Consider the following 27,006-nt stretch of genomic DNA (forward strand, 5'->3'; position numbering starts at 1 on the left):
CAAAGCTTTGAAATAAAAATTTATTTTTTGACTCACTATATTTTGACTCACTAACAGTCTCAGAGGTATTATTTCACCTGCAACAAGCTGCATCTAATTTCTTCTTGAAATCCGACAATGTTTTGGCCTTAACCACATTCTGTTATGGTGAATTCCACACATTCACTACCCTCTATTGTGAACTTGTACGAATGAAGTAATGGCATGATGGGAAAATTGGTCAACTAGTTGGTACAAAGTAAGGAAAACTAACCAAGCTATTCCAAAATGCCTGACCCCTGTAAGACCTGATAAGGCTGACTCCACATAACCTAGGGCTGATAAGTTCGACAAAATAAGGTCAGGGATGAAAGAGTCACCGACCTTCTTCTGTTCTATCAAAGGACAAGATAAAAGTATGAATGATGAGACAAAGAGTTCTAGGAGGTCAGCAGGTTGTACCATGATTTATGACATTGCTTATGATGCTACTACTGATTGAATTCCTGAATAAGCTCTGGTCACGCAAACCGATAACGATTATGTATAAATACTGAACTGGTTCTTTATATGAGCGCGGACTTGAGAAGGAATTAGCAAGTCGTAACGACGGCTCTCTGAACTCAAGTTACTGCCATAACTGCATGCAGTCTTTCTTAAATAAAGACTAGTTATTTGGTCAGAACAAATTTTGTTGAGTCTCTCTATCACAGTCAAGAAGCAGACACCCACCACTCTCTTTTAAAACTTGCCCTTCGCACCGTAAACCTATGCCCCATAGTAATTGATTCTCCACCCTGGGAAAAAGCTTCTGGCTATCCTCTCTGTCCATGCCTCTTATAATCTTGTAGATTTCTATCAGGTTTCCCTCAAACCTTCATCGCTCCAGTGAGAACAAACTAAGTTTCTCCAACCTCTACTCATAGCTAATGCCCTCCATACCAGGCAACATCCTGGTAAATCATTTTTGTACCTTCTCCAAAGCCTCCACATCCTTCAGGTAGTGTGGTGACCAGAATTGAACACTATATTCCAAGTGCGGTCTAACTAAGGTTCTATAAAGCATCAACATGACTTGCCAATTTTTAAACACAATACCCTGGCCGATGAAGGCAAGCATGCTGTATGCCTTCTTGACTACCTTTTCCACCTGCATTGCCACTTACAGTGACATGTGTACCTATACACCCAGATCCCTTTGCTTATCAATACTCCCAAGAGTCATCACACTTTGGTGCCTGTTCAGGTACACTTAGAGAGAATTTAGCATGGCCAATGTACCTAATCAGCACATCTTTTGGATTGTGGCAGGAAACTGGAAAATCAAGAGGAAGCTCACGCAGACATGGGGAGAACATAAAAACTCCACAGAGACAGTAACCCAAGCCTGGAATTGAACCCTGGCTTTCAGTGTTGCGTGCAAGATTGGGCAGGAGCCTAGTGAGTTTCACCAAGATCCTGGCAAAGTTCACGAGTTCCTGATGAGTTTCCCATCCCTCTCTCACACCCTGACCCATATCTGTAACCCTCCCCAACTCCATGCCCCACAACCTGACCCCACACCTGCACCTTCCCTTTACCTGTCCTCCACACCATTAGTCCTCCCCCATACCTGCACCCCTCCCTCACACTCACGCCTCTCCCCCTCTCCCACATATCACTCCTTTTCCCAACCCCACATCCTCCCCTCCCTCACGCTCCTCTCTAGTTCAGAGTTTGGATTCACTCTTGGTGCCGGTGAGGTTTCCGTTGGGTTGCTGTTGCTCATTTCCGTTGTCACCCACAGGCTGAGAGTTCTCCTCAGTCTCCTTGTCTCCACTCTGCTGGTCCAAACGACTGGACACTGACCAGTAGAGATGAGCTTCAGCAGCTGCAGCCTCCTCAGCCAGCTGTCGCGCACTGCTAACCGGGGTGGCAACCTCAAAGGTTTGGTGAAAGGTGCCATAATCCACCTCGTAACGGCCATTCTCCAGTGACAGCACTGACATGAAACGATGGCCCCACTGAACCTCCTCGCCCAGATACGAGCTCCGAGCTTGGCATGTCATCCCTGGCACAGACAGAGACAAGAAGCAGAATGAATCCTGTAATGCACATAAATTAATAGATATACATTGACATTCACTTTTACACACACATTCACACACGATCACTCACACTGACACACAACACGCTGACACATATCTCACATTCACTGACACACTGATTTTTGCTTAGTCACCAGTGGGCTTACATTAACGCTGTGTCACAATTTGTTTTGTTGGGAATCAGCGTCATTCGATCAGTGTGAGGTTAAGAGTGACACACTGGTTAGCACTGCTGCCCTACAGCACCAGGGACTTGGGTTCATCTCCAGCCTTAAGGCTGCCTCGGTGGGGTTTGCATATTCTACCCGTGCTGGCGTGGGTTTCCTCTGGGTACTCTGGTTTCTTCCCACACTCCAAAGATGTGCAAGTTAGGTTGATCGGCCATGCTAAATTGCACCTTAGTGTCAGGGAGATTAGCAAGTTGGGGGGGGGGGTCATGATTTAGGGTAAGTGGCAGGAGCTTCAGAGGGATAGGAAAAAATACATTTTTCACAGAGTGGTGGGAATCTGGAATGCACTGTCTGGAGAGGGAGTGGAGACCAGAAATCTTACAACCTTTAAAAAATATTTGGATAAGCATATGAAATGTCATAACGTTCAAAGAAATGGGAAAAGTGCAGGAAAATGCTATTAGTGCGACTTTAGTGGTGGTAATTGTTGGTGCAGACACGATGGCTGAAGGGCCTTTTCTGCACTGTCTGTCTTGATGACACTGTGATTCTATGAGAGAGACAGGGACACAGATGAATAGAGACGGACATGCAGGTGTGTAGAAGACAATAGTGCAATTGATGTAATCTATATGGATTTCAGCAAAACCTTTGACAAGATCCCACATGGGACACTTGTAAAGAAGGCAAATGTACATGGGATACAGAGTAATTTGATAAAGTGGATTCAAAATTGGCTCAGATGTGTGAGACAGAGGGTGATGACAGAATGCTGCTTTAGTGACTGGAAGCCAGTGTCCAGAGGCATACCTCAGGCCCATTAGGCCCATTTTACTCATCATTTGTATAAACAACATAGATGACTATGTGGGGAAGAGGGGTAGGATTCGGAAATTTGTGGATGACACAAACATTGGCTAGATGGTTAACCGTGTGGTTGAGTGTTTTGGGCAGCAGGAAGATATAGATGGAATGGTCAAATGGACAGATAAGTAGCAAATGGATTTTAATCCTGAAAAGTGTGAGGATCGAGGGTGAGGCTGGGAGCGAGAGAGAGAGCAAGAGAGAGATAGGAAGGAGTAATTTTACAAGAAAGTATTCAGTGAACAGCATGACACTCGGAGGTTCTGTGAGGCAAAGGGATCTTGATGTGTTTGTCCATAGATCTATGACGACAGAAAGGCATATTAGTGGATGATGAGAAAGCTGTGCAGGGTTGTTGCCTCCATCAATCCCTCAATTAGATTACATCATAGATTACAAAAGCAGGGAAGTCATGTTGGAGTTGAATAGAACTTTGGTGAGATCACAGCTAGAGTACGGTGTGCAGTTCTAGTCACCGCATATAGGAAGGATAGAGATTGTGGAAGAGATTCACCAGAATGCTGCATGGGATGGAACATTTAAGTTATAAAAAGGGGTCGATAGGCTTGGGATGTTTTTGTTGGAGCAGGTAAGATTGAGGAACGACCTGATGAAGGTCTATAAGATTATGAGAGACATGGCAGAGTTGATAAGGAGCAACTGTTCCCCTCAGTTGAAAGGTCAGTCACGAGAGGACATAGATTCAAGCTGAGAAATGAAAGCGAGAGCGAGGGTGAAGCTGAGGGCAAGACAGGGGGCGAGACAGGGGGCAAGAGAGAGGGCGAGAGAGAGAGAGAGAGAGGCAGGAAGAGACAGAGAGGAGGTAGACTATGACAGAGACAGTGGCAGAGAGAGAGAGAGAGAGAGAGGGAGAGAGGGACAGAGGGGGTGGGAGAGAGAGAGAAAGAGAAAGAGAGATAGAGGGCGTAAGAGAGAGAGAGACACACAGAGGGGGAAAGCGGGTTAGAACATAGAACATAGAACATTACAGCGCAGAACAGGCCCTTCGGCCCACGATGTTGCGCCGACCAGTTAAAAAACAATGACCCTCTAACCTAAACCAATCCCTTTCCATCCATAAACCTATCCACGGATCTCTTAAACGCCCCCAAACTAGGCGCATTTACAACTGCAGCAGGCAGGGCATTCCAATCCCTCACCACCCTCTGGGTAAAGAACCTACCCCTGACATCCGTCCTATAACTACCCCCCCTTAATTTAAAGTCGTGCCCCCTCGTGCTAGCTTTCTCCATCCTAGGAAAAAGGAGAGAGAGGGGGTAGAGAGGGGAGAGAGTGGGAGAGAGAGAGGAGGAGACAGCGCAAGGGTGAGAGCGAGTGTGAGAGCCAGAGTGAGAGGGCAGGCGAGAGGGCAGGCGGGAGGGAGGGCAGGAGCGAGGGAGGGTGGGAGCAAGGGCTGGAGCAAGGGTAAGAGGGCAGAAGGGAAGGCGGGAGGGTGAAACCAAGGGTGAGACAGAGGATGAAAGAGCGAACGAGAGAGAGCAAAAGAGAGACAAACAGGGAGGAAGAGACAGTGGCAGAGAGAGAGGGAGAGAGGGACAGAGGGCATAAAAGAAAGAGAGAGAGAGAAAGAGAGAGAGAGACAGAGGGCGAACGAGAGAGAGACAGAAGTGGAGAGATGGGGAGGGGGGGGGAGAGAGAGAGGGCAAGAAGGCGGGCGAGAGGGCAGGCAAGAGGGTGGGTGGGCGAGAGGGCAGGACGGCAGATGGGAGGGAGAGCAGGAGGGAAGGTCAGAGGACGGGCGGGTGGGAGGGAGGGCGAGAGGGAGGGCATGTGAGAGGGAGGGCAGGGGCAAGGGCCCGGGCGAAAGCAAAGGCGAGAGGGAGGGCACGAGAGAGGCTGAGAGCGAAACCAAGACCGAGAGCGAGACAGAGCGAGGACAAGACCAAGAGCGAAAGTAAGAGCGAGGGTGAGACCCGAAGGCAAGATTGAGACGAAGGGCGAGACCTAGTGTGAGACAGAGAGAGACAAACAGGGAGGAAGAGTCAGATGTGAGGTAGAATCTAAGAGAGACAGCGGCAGAGAGAGTGAGAGAGTGAGAGAGAGAGAAAGAGGGACGGGGGGGAGAAAGCAAGACAGAAGGCGTAAGAGAGAGAGAGAAAGACAGAGGGTGATCAAAAGAGAGGCAGGGAGACAGAGGGGGGAGAGGGGGAAGAGAGAGAGGGGAGAGAGGCGAGAGATAGAGCGAGGGCGAGAGCCAGAACGAGAATGCAGGTGAGAGGGTGGGTGGAGGGAGGACGGGCGGGAGCGAGGGCTGTAATGAGGACTGGAGTGAGGGCGGGAGCGAGGGTGGGGAGGGAGGGTGAATGAGCGGGCGAGAGGGCAGGAGCGAGGGTGGGCGAGAGAGCAGGAGGGAAGGCAAGAGAGAGCAGGAGGGCGAGAGGGAGGGCAGGAGGGAGGGTGAGAGTGGAGGAAAGAGAAATGGAGGTTGAGAGAGAGAGACAGAGGGTGAGGGCAAAAGAGAGATAGACATATAGAGCGAGAAAAAGAGCTTGAGACAGAGGGTGAGAGAAAGAGAGAGTGAGACAGACAGAGGGTGAAAGAGAGAGAAAGCCGGCGAGAGACAGAGAGACAGAGCACGAGAGAGAGAGAAAAAGAGAGACAGTGGTCTAGAGAGAGAGAGAGATAGTGGGCGAGAGAGAGAGAGACTGTGGGAAAGACAGAGGCACAGACAGAAGGAGAGTGAGAGCCAATGGGAGAGGGAGAGACAAAGGGACAGAGACAGGCAGAGGGAGGGGAAAACAGGAGAGAGACAGAGAGACAGAGGACGACAGGGAGGCAGAGGGTTGAAGAGATAGAGGGCGAGAGAGAGAGATCAAGAGACAGAGAGGGCAAAAGAGTGTTGAAGACACAGATGGCGAGAAAAAGAGACTGAGACAGAGGGTGGGGAGAAAGAGAGAATGAGACAGAGGGCAGAAGAGAGAGAAAGCTGGCGAGAGAGAGAGAGAGAGACAGTGGGCGAGAGAGTGAGACAGAGAGTGAGAGAGAGAGAGAAGGCAAGACAGATAGAGAGAGGGCGAGAGAGAGAGAAAGAGGGTCAGAGGATGAGAGAAGGAGACAGTGTGTGAGGGAGAGAGAAGCAGAGGGCCAGACAAAAAGAGGAAGACAGAGGAAGAGACTGAGAGCGAGAGAGAAAGAGACAGAGGGTGAGAGAGAGAGAGACAGAGGGTGAGAGAGAAAGAGACAGAGGGTGAGAGAGAGAGAGACAGAGGGTGAGAGAGAGAGAGAGACAGAGGGTGAGAGAGAAAGAGACAGAAGGTGAGAGAGAGAGAGACAGAGGGCGAGAGGGAGAGAAGGAGAGAGGAAAGAGAGAGAGTGGGAGAGATGGCGAGAGAGAGAAAGAGGGCAAGAGAGAGACAGAGGGTGAGATAGGGAGAGAGAGAGAGTGAGAGAGAGAGAGACAGGGGGAGAGACAGAAGCACAGACAGAGGGATAGTGAGAGACAGTGGGAGAGGGAGAGACAGAGGGAGAAGGGGACAGGAGAGAGAGAGAGACAGACAGACAAAGAGACAGAGGGTGACAGAGAGACAGAAGGCGAGAGAGAGAGAGAGAGACAGAGGGTGACAGAGAGAGAAAGCCAGTGAGAGAGAGAGACAGAAGGCAAGAGGGTGAGACAGAAAACGAGAGAGAGAGAGAGAGAGACCGAGAGAGAGAGAGAGAGAGACAGAGGCACAGACAGAGAGAGAGCGAGAGAGACAGTGGGAGAGGGAGAGACAAAGGGACAGGGAGAGAAGAGGGGGAGGAAAACAGGAGAGAAAGAGAGAGAGAGAGGGACAGAGGGCAGCAGGGAGACGGAAGGCGAGACAGTGGGCGAGAGAGATGGACAGCAAAACAGACGGAGGGCGAGAGAGATAGAACATAGAACGTTACAGCGCAGAACCAACCAGTTAAAAAGCAATGACCCTCTAACCTAAACCAATCCCTTTCCATCCATAAACCTATCCACGGATCTCTTAAACGCCCCCAAACTAGGCGCATTTACAACTGCAGCAGGCAGGGCATTCCAATCCGTCACCACCCTCTGGGTAAAGAACTACCTCTGACATCCGTCCTATAACTACCACCCCTTAATTTAAAGCTATGCCCCCTCGTGCTAGCTTTCTCCATCCGAGGAAAAAGGCTATCACTGTCCACCCTATCTAAACCTCTAATCATCTTATATGTTTCAATAAGATCCCCTCTTAGCCGCCTTCTTTCTAACGAAAACAACCTCAAATCCCTCAGTCTCTCCTCATAGGACCTCCCCTCCATACCAGGCAACATCCTGGTAAACCTCCTCTGCACCCTCTCCAAAGCCTTCACATCCTTCCTATAATGTATATAGAGAGCGAGAGAGCAATAGAGAGACAGAGGGCAAGACAGAGATAGAGACAAGGGGGCGAGAAAAAGAGAGTGAGACAGAGGGCAAGAGAAAGAGAGAGTGAAACCAACAGAGGGCGGAAAAGGGAGAAAGCCGGCTTTGAGAAAGAGAGAGAGAGAGAGACAGAGAAAGTGAGACTGTGGGTGAGAGAGAGAGAGACAGTGAGTGATAGAGATAGTGAACGAGAGAGAGACAGAGGGTGATAGAGAGACAGAGAGTGAGAGAGACAGAGGATGAGAGAGATAGAGGGCGAGAGAGAGGTAGAGACACAGGTGGGAAAAAGAGAGTGAGACAGAGGGCAAGAGAAAGAGAGAGTAAGACAGACAGAGGGCGAGAAAGAGACAAAGAGAGGTACAGTGGGTGAGAGAACATGACAGTGGGTGAGAGAGAGAGAGACAGAGGGCCAGACAGAAAGAGAAAAGGAGAGGTGGAGACAGAGGGTGACAGGGAAACAGAGGATGACACAGAAAAGAGGGTGAGAGAGGAGCAAGGTATAGAGCGAGAGAGAGAGGGACAATGGGCGAGAGAGAGGGGGACAGAGAGCGAGCAGGACAGAGGGCGAGAGGGGACAGAGGGACAGAGGGGCAGAAGGCGAGAGGGACAGTGGGCGAGAGGGCGAGTGGGAGAGGGGACGAGAGGGACAGAGGGCAAGAGGGACAGAGGGCGAGAGGGACAGAGGGCGAGAGGGGACAATGGGCGTGAGGGCGAGAGGGACAGAAGGTGAGAAGGACAGAGGACGACAGGGACAATGGGCGAGAGGGACAGTGGGCGAGAGGGATAGTGGGCAAGAGGGACAGGGGATGAGAGGGTGAGAGGGTGAGAGGGTGAGGGACAGAGGGCGAGAGGGACAGAGGGCGACAGAGAAATAAAGTACGAGTGAAAGAGAGAGGCAGAGACAGAGAGAGAGAAAGACAGTGGATGGGAAAGTGAGATAGTGGCTGAGAGAGAGAGGAAGAAACAGAGGGCGAGAGAGAGAGAAAGTGACAGAGAGAGAAAGAGACAGAGGCACAGAGAGAGGGAGAGTGAGAGCAAGTGGGTGAGAGAAAGACAAAGAGGCAGGGAGAGACAGAGGGAGAGAGATAGAGAGACAGAGGGCGAGAGAGATGGAGGGTGAGAGAGATGGAGGGTTAGAGAGACAGAGGGCAAGAGAAAGATAGAGAGAGACAGAGGGCGAGAACAATAGCAAGAGAGCAAGAGGGAGGATGAGAGGGAGGGCAAGAGGGTGGGCAAGAGGCAGTGCAAGCAGGAGGGAGAGAGACCAGGCGAGAGGCCAGGGCAAGAGGGAGGGTGAGGGGGGGCAAGAGTGGAGGAAAGAGAGACGAAGGGCGAGAGGGACGAAGGCGAGAGAGATAAAGGATGAGAGAGATAGACACAGAGTGAGAAAGAGAGAGTAAGACAGACAGACGGTGAAAGAGAGAAAAAGCCAGTGAGAAAGAGAGAGACAGTGAGTGAGAGGAAGAGAAAGAGACAGAGGGCGAGAGAGAGAGAGAGAGAGAGAGACAGTGGGCTCGAGAGAGAGAGACAGTGGGTGAAAGAGGAAGAGAGGGTGAGGGAGAGGCAGAGGGGAAGAGAGGGAGAGAGAGGGTGAAAGTGAGAGAGGCAGAGGGCCAGGCAGAAAGAGAAAGGGAGGGGAAGAGACAGAGGGTGACAGGGACACAAAGGGCGACATGGAGACAGAGGGCGACACAGAGAAGAGGATGAGAGAGGAGAGAGGCACAGGGCAAGAGAGAGAGAGGGACAAAGGGTTAAAGGGAGAGGGACAGAGGGCTAGCATGACAGAGGGCAAAAGGGACAGTGGACAAGAGGGTGAGAGGGACAGAGGATGAGAGGGACAGAGAGGGTGAGGGACAGATGGCGAGAGGGACAGAGGGCAGGAGGAACAGAGAGGGTGAGAGTTAGAGGGCGAGAGGGACAGAGGGTGAGGGGGCGAGAAGATGGGAGGGTGAGAGGGACAGAGGACTAGAAGGACAGAGAATGAGAGGGATAGAGAGGTTGAGGGGCAGATGCAAGAGGGACAGAGGGCGGGAGGGGCCGAGGGCAGGAGGGACAGAGGGCAAAAAGAGGCAGAGAGACAAAGTGCGAGGGAAAGAGAGATTGAGAGAGACAGGGAGAGAGAGAGAGGCAGTGGATGAGAGAGATAGTGGGCGAGAGAGAGAGAAAGAGACAGAGGGCGAGAGAGAGAGAAAGAGACAGAGGGCGAGAGAGAGAGAGAGACAGAGAGGGCAAGAGAGAGAGAAAGAGACAGAGGACGAGAGAGAGAGAGAGACAGAGAGGGCGAGAGAGAGAGAAAGAGACAGAGGGCGAGAGAGAGAGAGACAGAGAGGGCGAGAGAGAGAGAAAGAGACAGAGGACGAGAGAGAGAGAGAGACAGAGAGGGCGAGAGAGAGAGAAAGAGACAGAGGACGAGAGAGAGAGAGAGACAGAGAGGGCGAGAGAGAGAGAAAGAGACAGAGGACGAGAGAGAGAGAGAGAGAGCCAGAGAGTGAAAGTGAGACACAGGGTGAGAGAGAGAGAGAGAGAGAGACAAATGGCGAGAGAGAGAGAGAGAGACAGAGGCACAGACGGAGGGAGAACAAGAGACAGTGGGAGAGGGGGAGACAAAGAGACAGGGAGAGACAGAGGGAGAGGAAAACAGGAGAGAGAGACAGAGACAGAGGGTGAGAGAAAGAGAAAGAGAAAGAGAGACAGAGAGCGAAAGAGACGGTGGGCGAGAGAAATGGAAGGCGAGAGAGATGGAGAGCGAGAGAGAGATAGAGACACAGAGGGCAAGAGAGAGATAGAGACACAGAGGGTGAGAAAAAGGGAGTGAGACAGAAGGCAAGAGAAAGAGAGAGTGAGACAGACAGAGGGCGGAAGAGAGAGAAAGCTGGCGAAAGAAAGAGAGAGAGAGAGACAGAGGGCGAGAGAGAGACACAAAGGGCGAGAGAGATAGAGAGCGACAGAGAGGTAGAGAAACAGAGTGCGAGAGAAAGCGAGAGTGTGAAAGACAGAGGGCGAGAGACAGAGAGAGAGAGAGAGACAGTGAGCGAGAGAAAGAGAAAGAAACAAAGGGCAAGAGAGAGAGAGACAGTGGGTGATAGAGACAGTGAGTGAGAGAAAGAGATAGAGGTGACAGAGAGACGGAGGGCAAGAGAGACGGAGGGTGAGAGAGATAAAGGGCGAGAGAGAGGTAGAGACACAGGTGGGAAAAAGAGAGTGAGACAGAGGGCAAGAGAAAGAGAGAGTAAGACAGACAGAGGGTGAGAAAGAGAGAAAGAGAGACAGAGGGTGAGAGAGAGAGAAAGAGAGATACAGTGGGTGAGAGAGCGAGACAGTGGGCAAGAGAGAGAGAGGCAGAGGGCCAGATGGAAAGAGAAAGGGACAGGTAGAGTCAGAGGTGACAGGGAGACAGAGGATGACACAGAAAACAGGGTGAGAGAGGAGCAGGGTATAGAGCGAGAGAGAGAGGGACAATGGGTGAGAGAGAGGGGGACAGAGGGCAAGAGGGACAGAGGGCGAGAGAGAGAGATAGAGAGGCAAAGTGCGAGTGAAAGAAAGAGAGAGACAGAGACAGAGAGAGAAAGACAGTGGACGCGAGAGTGAGATAGTGGCTGAGAGAGAGAGAAAGAAACAGAGGGCGAGAGAGAGAGAAAGTGACAGAGAGAGAAAGAGACAGAGGCACAGAGAGAGGCAGAGTGGGAGATAGTGGGAGAGGGAAAGACAAAGGGACAGGGAGAGACAGAAGGAGAGAGATAGAGAGACAGAGGGTGACAGAGAGACAGAGGACGAGAGAGGTGGAGGGCGAGAGAGACAGAGGATGAGAGAGACAGAGGGCGAGAGAGACAGAGGGCGAGAGAGACAGAGGGCGAGAGAAATGGAGGATGAGAGAGACAGAGGGTGAGAGAGACGGAGGATGAGAGAGACGGAGGGCGAGAGAGACGGAGGGAGAGAGAGACGGAGGGTGAGAGAGACGGAGGGCGAGAGAGACGGAGGGCGAGAGAGACGGAGGGCGAGAGAGAGAGGGAGAGACAGAGGGCGAGAGACAGACAGAGGGTGAGAGAGAGACAGAAGGTGAGAGAGAGAGACTGAGAGAGAGAGAGGGAGAGAGAAAGAGAGAGGGACAGACAGAGGGAGAGTGAGAGATAGTGGGAGAGGGAAAGACAAAGGGACAGGGAGAGACAGAGGAAAAAAGGAGAGAGAGAGATAGAGAGATAGAGGACGAGAGAAAGAGAGAGAGAAATGGAAAGCAACAGAGAGATGGAGAGCGAGAGAGACGATGGGCAAGAGAGACGGAGGGCGAGAGAGATGGAGGGCGAGAGAGAGATAGAGAGACAGAGGGAGAGAAAAAGAGAGTGAGGCAGAGGGCAAGAGAAAGTGAGAGTGAGACAGACAGAGGGCGGAAGAGAGAGAAACAGGGCGAGAGAGAGAGAGGGTGAGAGAGACAGAGGGCGGCAGAGAGGTTGAGAAAGAGGGCAAGAGAAAGCGAAAGTGAGAAAGACAGAGGGTGAGAGAGGGAGAGAGACAGTGAGTGAAAGAGAAAGAGACAGAGGGTGAGAGAGAGAGAGACAGTGGGCGAGAGAGAGACACACAGTGGGTGATAGAGACAGTGAGTGAGAGAAAGAGAGATAGAGGGCAACAGAGAGACAGAGGGCGAGAGAGATGGAGGGTGAGAGAGATAGAGGGCGAGCGAGAGGTAGAGACACAGGTGGGAAAAAGAGAGTGAGACAGAAGGCAAAAGAAAGAGTGAGTGAGACAGACAGGGGGTGAGAAAGAGAGAGAGGGAGACAGTATGCGAGAGAACGAGACAGTTGGCGAGAAAGGGAAATACTGGGCAAGAAAGAGAGAGTCAGTGAGCAAGAGAAAGAGAGACAGAAAGCAACAGAGAGACAGCAGGTGAGAGAGAGACATAGGGCGAGAGCAACAGAACGTGAGAGCGACAGAGGGCGAGAGAGAGAGAGAGACATAGTGAGGTAATTCACTTTGGTAGGAATAACAGATGTGTCGAGTATAGGGCTAACGGGAGGACTTTGAATAGTGTGGATGAACAGAGGGATCTAGGTGTGTGTGTACATAGATCCCTGAAAGTTGGGAATCAATTAGATAAGGTTGTTAAGAAGGCGTACGGTGTCTTGGCGTTTATTGGTAGGGGGATTGAATTTAGGAGTCGCAGCGTTATGTTGCAACTGTACACAACTCTGGTGCGGCCGCACTTGGAGTACTGTGTGCAGTTCTGGTCCCCACATTACAGGAAGGATGTGGAGGCTTTGGAGAGGGTGCAGAGGAGGTTTACCAGGATGTTGCCTGGTATGGAGGGGAGGTCCTATGAGGAGAGGCTGAGGGATTTGGGGTTGTTTTCGCTGGAAAGAAGGCGGCTAAGAGGGGATCTTATTGAAACATATAAGATGATTAGAGGTTTAGATAGGGTGGATAGTGATAGCCTTTTTCCTCTGATGGAGAAATCTAGCACGAGGGGGCATGGCTTTAAATTAAAGGGGGGGTTCTAATGTTCTATGTTCTATAGAACGAGAAAGAAAGTGAGACACAGGGTGAGAGAGAGAGAGAGACAGTGGGAGAGAGAAAGAGACAGTGAGCAAGAGAGAAAGAGGGTGAGAGAGAGAAAGAGAAAGAGAGGGATAGACAGTGGGCTCGAGAGAGAGAGAGAAAGAGACAGACAGTGGATGAAAGAGGGAGAGAGAGTGAGGGACAGGCAGAGGGGGAGAGAGAGAGAAAGGCAGAGAGGGAAAGAAGGAGGTAGTGGGCGAGAGAGAGAGAGAGAGAGAGGCAGAAGGCCAGACAGAAAGAGAAAGGTAGAGGAAGAGACAGAGAGTGACAGGGAGACAGAAGGTGACAGGGAGACAGAGGGCAACACATAAAAGAGGGTGAGAGAGGAGAGACGCACAGGGTGAGAGAGAGGGACAGAGGGCAAGAGGGACAGAGGGCGAGAGGGACAGAGGGCGAGAGGGACAGAGGGCGAGAGGGACAGAGGATGAGAGGGACAGAGGACGAGAAGGACAGAGGGCAAGAGGGACAGAGGGCGAGAGGGACAGAGGGCGAGAGGGACAGAGAGGGTGAGGGACAGAGGGCAAGAGAGACAGAGGGCGAGAGGGACAGAGAGCGAGAGAGAGGTAGAGAGACAAAGTGCGAGTGAAAGAGAGAGTGAGAGAAACAGAGAGAGAGAGAGAGACAGTGGGTGAGAGAGAGAGAAAGAGACAGAGGGCGAGAGAGAGAGAGAAAGTGGCAGAAAGCGAGAGAGATACAGAGGCACAGACAGGGGGAGAGTGAGAGACAGTGGGAGTGGGAGGGAGAAAGGGACAGGGGAGACAGAGGGAGAAGAAAACAGGAGAGAGTGAGAGAAACAGAGGGCAACGGAGAGATGCAGGGCGAGAGATGCAGAAGGCAAGAGAGACAGAGGTTGAGAGAGAAATAGAACATAAGAACATAAGAAATAGGAGCAGGAGTAGGCCATCTAGCCCCTCGAGCCTGCCCCGCCATTCAATAAGATCATGGCTGATCTGTCGTGTCTCTGTTCCACATTCCCGCCCTCACTCCATAACCCTTAACCCCCTTGCCTATCAAAAACCTATCAACCCGCGTCTTAAAAATATTTAGTGAGGCAGCCTCCACCACTTCAACGGGCAGAGAATTCCAGAGATTCACCACCTTTTGAGTGAAGAAGTTCCTCCTCAACTCCGTTCTAAACCACCCCCCCTTTATCTTGAGGCTGTGCCCTCTAGTCCTACTGTCCTTTCTGAGCGGGAAGAGCCTCTCCACCTCTATCCTATCCATCCCATTCATCATCTTATATGTCTCAATGAGATCTCCCCTCATTCTTCTAAACTCTAATGAGTACAAGCCTAGTTTATTCAGCCTCTCCTCATAGTTCAACCCCCTCAACTCCGGTATCGGCCTAGTAAACCTCCTCTGCACTCCTTCCAAGGCCAAAATATCCTTGCGTAAGTGCGGCGACCAAAACTGCACACAGTACTCCAGCTGCAGCCTCACCAGTGCCCTTTACAGTTGCAGCAAGACCTCCCTACTTTTATATTCAATCCCCCTCGCTATGAAGGCCAGCATCCCATTCGCCTTCCTGACCACCTGCTGCACCTGCAGGCTGGGTTTTTGCGACTCATGCACAAGGACCCCAGGTCCCTCTGCACCGTCACATGCTGCAGTTTTTCACCATGTAAGTAATAGTCCTTCCTACCATTATTCCTACCAAAGTGGACAACTTCACACTTGGCAACATTAAATTCCATTTGCCAGTTCCTGGCCCATTCGCCCAGCCTATCTAGATCCTTCTGCAGACTCTCCACACCCTCCGCACAATTTGCCGTTCCACCAATCTTGGTGTCATCAGCAAATTTTGACACCATACACTCGGTTCCCTCCTCCAGATCATCTATATAAATGGTAAATAGCTGAGGCCCCAGCACCGACTCCTGGGGCACTCCACTAGTCACCAACTGCCAATCCGAATAGTACCCATTGACCCCCACTCTCTGCCTCCTATTTGACAGCTAATCCCCTATCCATGCTAACACCCTACCCCCAACTCCATGCCCCCTGACCTTCTGTAATAACTTCTTGTGAGGCACCTTATCAAACGCCTTCTGAAAATCAAGAAACACCACATCCACCGGCTCTCCTCTATCCACCGCCTTAGACATATCCTCATAGAACTCCAATAAATTTGTCAGACACGACTTCCCCTTAACGAAACTGTGCTGCGTCTGCTCTATCAAACAATTCCCCTCAAGATGCCTCACTATTTTCTCCTTGATCACGGATTCTAACATTTTACCTACAACAGACGTTAAACTAACCGGCCTATAATTCCCTGCCTTTTGCCTGGCACCCTTCTTAAACAACGGCGTAACATTAGCCGTTTTCCAATCTTCCGGCACTTCCCCGGAATCCAGCGATGTTTGGAAAATAATCCCCAAGGGATCCACTATCACCTCCGCCATTTCTTTCAGAACCCTTGGATGCATTCCATCCGGTCCTGGTGACTTGTCCACAATCAGTCCCTCCAGTCTGTCAAGCACTGCCTCTCTAGTAACAATAATGTCATTCAGGCCCTCCACTCCTACCATCTTTCCATCGCTAACACCTGGCAAATTATTCACGTCCTCCTCCGTGAAGACCGAAACAAAAAAGTTATTCAAGGCCTCAGCCATTTCCCCATCCCCTACCACTAAGTCCCCCCTCTCATCCTTTAAGGGTCCAATGTTCACCCTAGTCAGCCTCTTCCTTTTTATATATTTATAAAAACTCTTGCTATCCTTTTTTATATTAAGCGCTAGCCCAGCTTCATAGTTTATCCTACCCTTCTTTATCAACTTCTTTGTCATTCTTTGTTGACGTTGAAACCTCTCCCAATCCTCTTCTTGCCCACTACTCTTAGCTATTCTAAATGCATCCGCTTTTAATTTAATACTCTCCTTTACCTCCTTTGTTATCCACAGCTGATTATCTCTCCACCTACGATCCTTTTTAACCATCGGAATAAATTTCTGCTGAGCACCAAGAAAGGTCTCCTTAAAGATTCTCCACTGTTCCTCAGCAGACCTACCTTCCAACGCGCTCCCCCAATCAACATTCGCCAATTCCTCTCTCATCCTATCGTACTCCCCTCTGTTCAAACAAAGGACACATGTCCGGGAACCCACTTTCTCCTCCTCCATCTGCATCAGAAACTCCACCATACAATGATTGCTCTCCCCAAGAGGATCCTTCACCGCAAGGTCCCTAATTCTACCTGCCTCATTACATAACACCAGATCCAAGATAGCTCGCTCCGTCGTTGGCTCCAACACACACAGTTCGAGGAAACTATCCCAGCAGCATTCCAAGAACTCCTCCTCGAGCCCACCGCGTCCAACATGGGTCAACCAATCAATACGTAGATTGAAATGCCCCATAATTATCGCCGTTCCATTACTGCACGCTGCATTTATTTGCGCGTTAATAGCCCGCCCCACCTCCAGATCATTATTCAGGGGCCTATAGATGACCTATAGGGGCCTATAGGGGCCTATAGGGGCCTATAGAGAGATAGAGGGCTCTAAGAGGGAGAGAGAGAGAGAGACAGACAGACAGAGGATGAGAGAGGGAGAGAGTGTGCAAGAGAGAGGCGGAGGACCAGACAGAAAGAAGAAGAGAGAGGAAGAGACCGAGAGCTAGAAAGGGAGAGAGAGAAAAAGAGACAATGAGAGAGAGACAGAAGACGAGAGGAAGAGACAGAAGACGAGAGGAAGAGACAGAAGACGAGAGAGAGACTGAGAGAGCAGACAGAGAGAGAGACAGAGGCACAGACAGAGGGAGAGCGAGAGAAGGTGGGAGAGGGAGAGATAAAGGGACAGGGAGAAACGGGGGAGAGACATAGAGAGACAGAGGGTGACAGAGAGACAGAGGGCGAGAGAGTTGGAGGGTGAGAGAGATGGAAGGTGAAAGAGAGATAGAGACAGAGGGCAAGAAAGAGACAGAGACAAAGTGAGTGAGAAAAAGTGAGACAGAGACCGAGAGGAGGAGTGAGACAGACAGAGGGTGAAAGAGAGAGAAAGCTGGCGAGAGAGAGAGGGACAGAGGGTGAGAGAGTGAGAGAGAGAGAGGGAGAGAGAGAGAGACAGAGGGCGAGAAGGTGAAGGGTGAGATGGACAGAGGGCGAGAAGAACAGAGGGCGAAAGAGAGGTAGAGAGACAAAGTGAGAGAGACAGAGAGAGAGAGACAATGGACGAGAGAGAGAAATAATGGGCGAGACAGAGAGAAAGAGATAGAGGGTGAGAGAGGGAGAGAGAGAGACTGAGGGCGAGAGAGACAGAGGCGAGAGCAACAGTGGGTGAGAGCGGCAGCGGGCGAGAGAGAGAGAAACATAGAAACATAGAGTGAGAGAGAACGAGACAGACGGTGAAGGTGAAACACAGGGTGACAGAGATAGATAAAGAGCAAGAGAGAGAGATAGTGGGCGAGAGAGAGTGAGACAGTGGGCAAGCGATAGAGAGAGAGAGATGGAGACAGAGGGTGAGAGAGAGAGAGAAAGAGAGGGACAGAGAGTGGACTCGAGAGAGAGAGACAATGGGCGAGAGAGGGAGAGAGGGTGAGGCAGAGTGGGAAAGAGAGAGAGGCGGGGGGGGAGAGCGAGAGAGACAGAGGTTGAGAGAGGGAGGGAGTGGGCGAGAGAGAAAGAGGCAGAGGGCCAGACACAAAGAGAAAGGGAGAGGAAGAGACAGAAGACAACAGGGAGACAGAGGGTGAGAGAGAGAGAGAAAGAGAGGCAGAGGGTGTGAGGGAGAGAGAGAGAGAGAGACAGAGGGTGAGAGAGAGAGAGAGAGACAGATGGCGAGAGAGACAGGGCGAGAGAGAGGTAGAGTGCGCGAAAAAGCAAGAGTGTAAGAGATAGAGAGCGAGAGATAGAGAGCAAGAGACAGAGAGAGAGACGGTAGGCGAGAGAGAGAGAGAGACAATGAGCGAGAGAAAGAGAAAGAGACAGAGAGTCAGTGGGCGAGAGAGACACAGTGGGTGACACAGACAGTCAGCGAGAGAAAGAAAGACAGAGGGTGACAGAAAGATGGAGGGCAAGAGAGATGGAGGTGAGAGAGATAGGGCGCAAGAGAGAGGTACAGACACAGAGAGTGACAAAAAAGACTGAGGAAAGAGAGGCAGAGGGCAAGGGGAATGGAGAGCGAGAGAGATAAAAGATGAGAGAGAGATAAAGACAGAGCGAGAAAAAGAGAGTGAGACAGACAGAGGGCGAGAGTCAGAGGGGGAGAGAGAGGGAGAGAGATTGGGCGAGAGAGAGAGACAGAAAACGAGGGGGCAGCACGGTAGCACAGTGGTTAGCACTGCTGCTTCAGAGCTCCAGGGACCTGGGTTTGATTCCCGGCTCAGGTCACTCTCTGTGTGGAGCTTGCATGTTCTCCTTGTGTCTGCATGGTTTCCTCCCACAGTCCAAAGATGTGTGGGTTAGGTTGATTGGCCTTGCTGAAATTACTCCTTAGTGTCCTAAGATGCTTAGGTTAGAGGGATTAGTGGGTAATAATATGTAGGAATATGGGGGGTAGGGCCTTGGTGGGATTGTGGTTGGTGCAGACTCAATAAACAGGGAGAGACAAAGGGACAACAGAAACACAGGAAAACAGGAGAGAGAGATAGAGAGAGAGTGAGAGCGACAGTAAGTGAGAGACAGAGGGGGGGGAGAGACAGAGTGGGTGATAGAGACAGTGAGTGAGAGAAAGAGAGATAGAGGGCGACAGAGAGACAGAGGGTGAGAGAGAGAGAGAGAGAGATATAGAACGAGACAGAGGGTGAAAGTGAGACACAGGGAGAGGAAGAGAAAGAGAAGGACAGACAGTAGACAAAAGAGGCAGAGGGGGAGACAGGGAGATAGTGGGCGAGAGAGAGAGGCAGAAGGCCAGACAGAAAGAGAAAGGTAGAGGAAGAGACAGAGGGCGACACAGAGAAAAGGGTGAGAGAGGAGAGAGAGGAAGTGACAGAGAGCTACAGAGGCACAGACAGGGGGAGAGCAAGAGACAGTGGGAGTGGGAGAGGGAAAGGGACAGGGGAGACAGAGGGAGCAGAAAACAGGAGATAGAGAGACAGAGGGCAACAGAGAGTTGCAGGGTGAGAGAGACGGGAGGGTGAGAAAGAAATAGAGAGACAGGGGGCTCTGAGAGAGGGAGAGAGTGTGCGAGAGAGGGAGAGGCAGAGGGCCAGACAGAAAGAGAGGGAGAGCAAGAGAAGGTGGGAGAGGGAGAGACTGAGAGAGATAGAGACACAGTGAGTGAGAAAAAGAGAGAGTGAGACGGACAGAAGGCAGGAGAGAGAGAAAGCTGGCGAGAGAGAAAGAGGGCAAGAGAGAGAGAGGGCGAGAGAGACAGAGGGAGGAAGAGATAGAGACGCAGAGTGAGAAAGACAGAGGTTGCGAGAGAGAGGTAGAGAAACAGAGTGTGAGAGAAAGTGAGAGAGACAGAGGGTGTGAGAGAGGGGTAGAAAGACAGAGGGTGAGAGAGAGAGAGAGAGAGACAGTATGTGAGAGAAAGAGAAAAAGACAGAGGGTGAGAGAGAGAGGTAGAGAGAGAGTATGTGAGAGAAAGAGAAATACAGAGGGTGAGAGAGAGAGACAGTGGGTGAGAGAGAGACACAATGGGTGAAAAAGACAGCGAGTGAGAGAAAGAGAGATAGAGGGTGACAGAGAGAAGGAGAGTGACAGACGGCAAGAGAGTGACAGAGGAAGAGTGAGTGACAGAGGGAGAGGGAGTGACAGAGGGAGGGGGAGTGACAGAGGGAGAGGGAGTGATGGAGAGAGAGAGTTTGACAGAAGGAAAGAGTGTGACAGAAGGAGACAGTGTGACAGAGAGAGAGGGAGGGATAGTGAGCGAGAGAGAAAGACAAGAAGGCAAGAGAGAGACAAAGGCAGAGTGACAGGTGGAGAGACAGAGCGAGAGAGAGAGAGACAGACAGACAGAGGGAGAGAGAAAGGGACAGCAGGAGAGGGAGTGACAACAGGAGAAATAGTGACAGAGGGAGAGAGAATCGCGGAGGGAGAGAGAGTCGCGGAGGGAGAGAGAGTCGCGGAGGGAGAGATAGTGACAAACGAACAGAGAGCGGCAGAAGGAGAGAGAGTGGCAGAGGGAGAGAGAGTGACAGAGGAAGAGAGAGTTGCGGAGGGAGAGAGAGTGGCAGAGGGAGAGAGAGTGGCAGAGGGAGAGAGAGTGATAGACGGACAGAGAGTGATAGAGGGACAGAGAGTGATAGATGGAGAGAGAGTGATAGACGGACAGAGAGTGATAGAGGGACAGAGAGTGATAGACGGACAGAGAGTGATAGAGGGACAGAGAGTGATAGAGGGACAGAGAGTGATAGAGGGACAGGGAGAGAGAGTGACAGAGGGAGAGAGTGACAGAGGGAGAGAGTGACAGAGGGAGAGAGTGACAGATGGGGAGAGAGTGGCAGAGGGGGAATGTCAGAGGGAGAGAGAATGACAGGGAAAAAAGAGAGTGACAGAGACAGGGGGAGATAGAGACAGGGAGACAGAGGGTGAGAGAGAGGGAGAGAGACAGAGGGTGAGAGACAGAGAGGGCAATAGAGAGAGAGAGTGCAGTAGCAAGAGAGAGAGAGACATAGAACATAGAACAGTACAGCACAGTACTTACCCTTCATAAATCCATGTTGACTATCCTGGATTAAACTGCATCTTTCCAAATGCAGTAAGAAGTCTTAGAGAAGGGCATATAAAGGCCCTTATATTACATTATATGCCCTTGCCTGATCAGAACCTTCCACACACATGATGAAGGAACACCGTTTCCAAAAGCTTTAGGGATTACAATCAAATAAACTGGTTAGACTCTAACCTAGTGTTGTGAGACTTCTTACTGTGTGTACCCCAGTCCAATGCCAGCATCTCTACATCATGTCTTTCCAAATGGTCATAAATCCTATCTCTCAGGATCTTTTCCATTAGCTTAACGACCACCAAAGTAAGTCTGACTGGCCTATAATTACTAGGGTCATTCCTATTTCCTTTCTTGAACAGAGGAACAACATTCGCCACTCTCCAGGCCTCTGGCACTATCCCCGTGGACAGTGAGGACCCAACGATCAAAGCCAAAGGCTCTGCAATCTCCTTTGCCTCTCAAATAATCCTAGGATATATCCCATCTGGCCCAGTGGACTTATCGACCCTCAGGGTTTTCAAAATTGCTAATACATCTTCCCTCAGAACATCTACCTCCTCCATCCTATCAGCCTGTACCATACTCTGTTCTTCAAAAACATGGCCCCTCTCCTTGGTGAACACTGAAGAAAAGTATTCATTCATCGCCTCTCCTATCTCTTCTGACTCTATGTATAAGTTTCCATTACTATCCTTGACTGGCCCTAACCTCACCCTGGTCATTCTTTTATTTCTCACATAAGAGTAAATAGCCTTGGGATTTTCCTTGATCCGACCCACTAAGGACATCTCATGCCCCCTCCTAGCTCTCCTAAGCCCTTTTTTTTAGCTCATTCCCTGCTATCTTGTAACCCTCAAGCGACCCAACTGAACCTTGTTTTCTCATCCTTACATCTGCTTCCTTTTTCCCCTTGACAAGACATTCAGCCTTTTTTGTGAACCATGGTTCCCTCACTTGGCCATTTCCTCCCTGCCTGACAGGGACATACTTATCAAGGACACGCAGTATTTGTTCCTTGAACAAGCTCCACTTTTCATATGTGCCTTTCCCTGACAGTTTCTGTTCCCATCTTATGCTCCCTAATTCTTGCCTAATCGCATCATAATTACCCCTCCCCCAGTAAAAACTTTGCCTTGCTGTATGGCCCTATCCCTTTCCATTGCAATAATGATAGACACTGAATTATGGTCATTATCTCCAAAGTGCTCTCCCATAAACAAATCTAACACTTGGCCCAGTTCCATACCCAGTATCAAGTCCAATGTGGCCCCACCTCTTGTTGGCTTATCCACATTTTGTGTCAGGAAACCCTCCTGCACACACTGTACAAAAATTGCCCTTATTCGACCTATAAAGGTTCTAATCAATATTTGGAAAGTTAAAGTCGCCCCCCGATAACTACCCTGTGACCTCTACACTTATCCATAATCTGCTTTGCCATTTCCTCCTCCGCATCTCTATTACTATTTGGGGGCCTATAGAAAACTTCTAACACCGTGACCAATCCTTTCCTATTTCTAACTTCAGCCCATATTACCTCAGTAGACAGATTGCCCTCGAAATGCCTTTCAGCAGCTGTTAAACTATCCTTGATTAACAATGCTACTCCTCCACCTCTTTTACCACCTTTCTCTACTCTTACTGAAACATCTATACCCCGGAACTGCCAACAACCATTCCTATCCCTGTTCTAACCATGTCTCCGTAATGGCCACATCATCATAGGCCCAAGTACCAATCCGCGTTCCAAGTTCACCTACTTTATTCCAGATGCTGCTTGCATTGAAGTAGATACACTTCAACCCACCATCCTGTCTGCCTGTTCACTCCTGCGATCTTCATACCCTCCTCAGTACCTCACTAGCCTCAACACTGGCTTCTGAACTACAGCTCGTTTTCCCACCACCCCCCCGACAAATTTGTACAGGTCCCACCTTCCCCAGAGTGTGCTCCAACTGTCCATGTAAATGAAACCCTCTCTCCTACACCATCCCTGCAGCCACATGTTAATCTGCACTCTCTCTCTGTTCCTCAACTCACTAGCATGTGGCACTGGCAACAAACCAGAGATGACAACATGCTTTGTCCTGGCTCTCAGCTTCCATCCTACCTCCCTACATTCCTGTTTTAAATCCCCTTCCCTTCTCTTACCCATGTCCATGACTTGTGACTGTTCTTCCTCCCCTTTCAGGATCCTGAAAACACTGTCTGAGACGTCATGGACCCTGGCACCTGGGAGGCAACATACCATCTGTGAGTGTCTCTCGTTGCCGCAGAATCTCCTATCTGTCCCTCTAACTAACAAGTCCTCAATAACTATTGTTCTCCTGCTCTCCTCCCTTCCCTTCTGAGCCATAGTCACCATGGCTTACCACTGGCAGGTTGTTCCCCCCTCACACCCCCAAAGTATCCAAAGCAGTATACTTGTTGCTGAGGGGAACAACCTGCCCTGATTGCTTCCTCCTAGCCCCTCTCACCATCATCCATCTATCATAATTCTTCGGAGTAACTCCATCCCTGAAGCTTCGATCTATGACCAACTCTGCCTCCCGAATGATCCGAATTCATCCACCTCCAGCTCCAGTTCCCTAACGTGGTTTTTGAGGAGCTGGAGATGGCTGCACTTCCCACAGGTGAAATCAGCAGGGACACTGGCAACATCCCTCACCTCAAACATTCTGCAGGAGGAACATTGCACTGCCTTCCCTTCCATCCCCTCTAGATAAACTTGTGGTATAAAACAAGCAAAAGAAAGAAAGAGCTTACCTAATATTCACTCGCCCCCCTTCAGGTTAGAGGAGGTGGAAGAGTGGGGGAGACTTCAAGTGTAGTGTCTTAGGTTTAAGAACTGCCCAACTTATATATAGGTAAAAAAAACACTTAACCAGCAACCACTGCGACCCACACTATAAAATCAAACTACAAACCTTCCCAGGCCTCTCCAAGGCCTAATTCCAGTTTTCCATTTCCTACCGCACTGGAACAAAAAACTCCGAGAGAAAGTAAGTTAAAAATCAGATAAAGAGCAAGAGAGATAGAGAGGGAGAGAGACAGAGGGCGAGATGGACAGACAGAGGACGAGAGAGAGAGAAAGAGAGAGAGACAGACAAATAGAGCAAGACAATGGGAAAGAGATGGGGGGGGTGGAGAGAGAGAGAGGGTGTGAGAAAGTGAGAGAGAGACAAAGGGAGAGAGACAGTTGGACAGTGAGTGACAGAGGGAGAGAGAAAGTTACAGCCAGAAAGAGAGTGACCGAGGGAGAGAGAGTGACTGCAGCTGAGAGAGTGACAGAGGGAGAGAGAGTGACAGAGGGAGAGAGAGTGACAGAGGGAGAGAGAGTGACAGAGGGTGAGAGAATGACAGAGGGTGAGAGAAAGAACAGCCAGAGAGAGAGTGACTGAGGGAGAGAGAGAGAGAGACAGAGGGTGAGAGAGTGACCGAGAGTGAGAGAGAATAACAGAGGATGAGAGTGTGACAGAGGAAGACAGTGACAGAGGAAGAGAGTGTGACAGAGGGAGAGAGTGTGACAGAATAAGAAAGTGTGACAGAAGGAGAGATTGTGACAGAGAAAGAGAGAAAAGAGGGCAAGAGAGGGAGAGAGAGACAAAGGGAGAGTGACAGTTGGAGAGAGAGAGAGAGACAGAGGGAGAGAGAAAGGGACAGCCGGAGAGGGAGTGACAACCGGAGAAAGAGTGACAGAGGGAGAAAGAGTGACAGAGGGAGAGAGAGCGACAAAAGGAGAGAGCGACAAAAGGAGAGAGAGTGACAGAGGGAGAGAGAATGACAGAGGGAGAGAGAGTGACAGAGGGAGAGAGAGTGACAGAGGGAGAGCAGCAGAGGGAGAGAGAGTGACAGAGGGAGAGAGGGTGACTGAGGGAGAGAGAATGACAGAGGGAGAGACAGTGACAGAAGGAGAGAGAGTGACGGAGAGAGTGAATGACAGAGGGAGAGACAAAGGGAGAGAGTGCGACAGAAGGAGAGAGAGACAGAGAGTGAGAGAGACAAGAGGGCAAGAGAGGGAGAGAGAGCGGCAGAGGGAGAGAAAGTGACAGAGACAGAGGGAGATAGAGAGGGAGAGACAGAGGATGAGAGAGAGAGAGAGAGAGGGAGACAGACAGGGAGACAAGAGAGCAACAGAGAGACAGAAGACTCGAGAGAGAGGGAGACAGAAGGCAAGAGAGGCAGAAACAGAAGGCGAGAGAGAGAGACAGACAGACAGACAGAAGGTGAGAGAGAGAAGGCGAAGGAGAGAGAGAGAGAGATTCAGAGGGCGAGAGAGATAGAGATCAATAGAGCGAGAGACAGAGAGAGAGAGACAGAGGGTGAGAGAGAGAGAGAGAGGTCAGTAGAGCAAGAGAGAGGCTGATAGAGAGAGACAGAAGGCAAGAGAGAGAGAGAGAGACAGGGGCCGAGAGAGAGAGAGAGACAGAGAGACAGAGGGAGAGAGAAAGGGACAGCCAGAGAGAGAGTGACAGAGGGAGAGAGCGTGACAGATGGAGAGAGAGAGAGAGAGAGAGAGAGACAAGAGGGCAAGAAACAGAGAGAGATAAAGAGAGAGTTACAGAGGGAGAGAGAGAGTGAGAGAGAAAGGGACAGCTGGAGAGAGAGCAACAGAGGGAGAGCGAGTGGCAGAGGGAGAGGGAGTGGCAGAGGGAGAGAGAGTGACAGAGCAAGAGTGAGAGCGATTGGGTGAGAGAGTGTGACAGAGGTTGAGAGCGAGAGACAGAGGGCGAGAAAGAGAGAGAGCCAGGGGGTGAGAGAGAGACAAGAGGGCGAGAGACTGAGAGCCGGAGATAGAATGACAGAGGGAGAGAGAGAGAGAGAGACAGACAGACAGACAGACAGACTGCGAGAGAGAGAGACAGAGGGCCCCAAGACCATAAAATCCCACCCATTGACAATGTAGCTTTGCATGGTCCATGTCCCACCCATTACAATTCCTGTGGCAGGTGAGATGGGAAAATGGCACTCTTGGAATTCTTTTGGGAAAGCTCAGCACAGAGCCAGAGAGAGAGAGAGGGAGAAAGACAAAGATAGACAGAGACACCGAGAGTGAGAGACACCAAGAGACAGAGAGAAGGAAAGGAAGAAACAGATAGATCTAGTGCTGCACCTGTCGCCTCGACCATTCCCTCGAGGATAACCACAATCTCCAGGTCCTCCTTTTCCAACTGTTGTTTGGAGAGTTCCCAGAAAGGGCTGCGTTGATCAATCTCATGGCAGATGATAAGTGGTGAGACGAGAAAGAGGCGATCATCTCCTGTCTCAAAGCCCACGCTGATGTCAGTCTGATCCAGAGGGATGAACTCTCCCTCCACTGTTTGTTTAGAACGGATGAGCTTGGCTCGAATGGAGGCCTCAACAATGTGGGAGCTCCTCAGGTCTCCCACTCTGAACATCAGACAGAGGTGGTCGTCCCGGAGGGAGATAACAGCCCGCTCAGAGAAGACTAGAGTCTCGGCTCGCTTGTTAGGCTGAGAGATCTTGACAAACATACAGCCCACCATGAAGGCATTAACCATGGAGCCTAGGATAGCCTGGAGGAGGAGCAGAGCGATGCCCTCAGGACAGCTGTCAGTGATCACCCGGTAACCGTATCCAATAGTGGTTTCTGTCTCAATGGAGAAGAGAAAGGCAGAAACAAATCCATTCAGGTTGTTGACGCAGGGGGTCCAGTTCTTGTCCTCCAGGTGTTCCAGGTCACCACGGTAATAAGCGATAGACCACCAAACCATGCCAAAGGACAACCAGGTCAGGGTGTAAGCTAGGACAAAGACCAGGAGACTGAAACGCCAGCGCAGGTCCACCAGGGTGGTGAAGATATCAGTCAGGTAGCGGTATGTCTCCATCACGTTGCCATGCTCCACATTACACTTTCCATCCTTCTCCACGTATCGCTGCTTCCGCCTCCGAACTCGACCCCATCCTCCAACTGCCCGCTCCTCCCCACCCTCCTTCCTCACAGCTGCTCTCTGCAGAGGCATCTGTGTGTCTGGATAGGCAGGGGCCTTATCCCCAACCACAGTACACTTTGCGGTGTGGGGCTGTGGGCTGTGTGTGTTTATGGGTGGGTGTGCACGTGTGTGTGTGTATGTGAGATTTGGGATGTGTCTGAGGTTGAGGGTGTGTGTGGGTATGTGTGAGAGCGCGTGTGTGAGTTTGACTGTGTGTGTGAGTGACAGTGTGTGTGAGTGTGTGTGTGGGAGGGTTTGGGTGTATGTGGGTTGGTTTCGGGGTGTGTGCGGTTGGGAGTTTTGTCGTGTTGGTGTATATATGTGCTTGTGGGCGTGGGGGGGTGTGCACGTGTGTGCATGTGCACATATGGGGGTGTCCGTGTGTGTGTGTGTGTGGTGGGATGGGGTGGGTGTGTTCTG

The 27,006-nt window shown here is 50.8% G+C and overlaps 1 protein-coding gene across 1 annotated transcript; it reads right to left on the reverse strand.

The window, feature by feature from the left end:
- Window positions 1-1,688: 1,688 nt before the first annotated feature.
- LOC145343980 (G protein-activated inward rectifier potassium channel 3-like) lies at window positions 1,689-26,694 on the reverse strand. The gene is made up of 2 exons (XM_080190574.1): window positions 25,746-26,694; window positions 1,689-2,029 (listed from the first exon to the last, which is right to left on the reverse strand). The coding sequence occupies exons 1-2, from the start codon at window positions 26,614-26,616 to the stop codon at window positions 1,689-1,691; spliced, it is 1,212 nt and encodes a 403-aa protein (XP_080046700.1). The 5' UTR covers window positions 26,617-26,694.
- Window positions 26,695-27,006: the final 312 nt, after the last annotated feature.

The sequence above is a fragment of the Carcharhinus amblyrhynchos genome, chromosome 6 (assembly GCF_965287045.1).
Source record: "Carcharhinus amblyrhynchos chromosome 6, sCarAmb.v2.hapA, whole genome shotgun sequence".
Taxonomy (NCBI): Eukaryota; Metazoa; Chordata; class Chondrichthyes; order Carcharhiniformes; family Carcharhinidae; genus Carcharhinus; species Carcharhinus amblyrhynchos.

Coding starts and splice junctions, on each gene's coding strand:
- LOC145343980 (XM_080190574.1), bottom strand. CDS start 26,616: ATGCCTCTGCAGAGAGCAGCTGTGAGGAAGGAGGGTGGGGAGGAGCGG. Junction 2,030..25,745: donor GGGAATGGTCGAGGCGACAG/GTGCAGCACTAG, acceptor TGTCTGTGCCAG/GGATGACATGCCAAGCTCGG.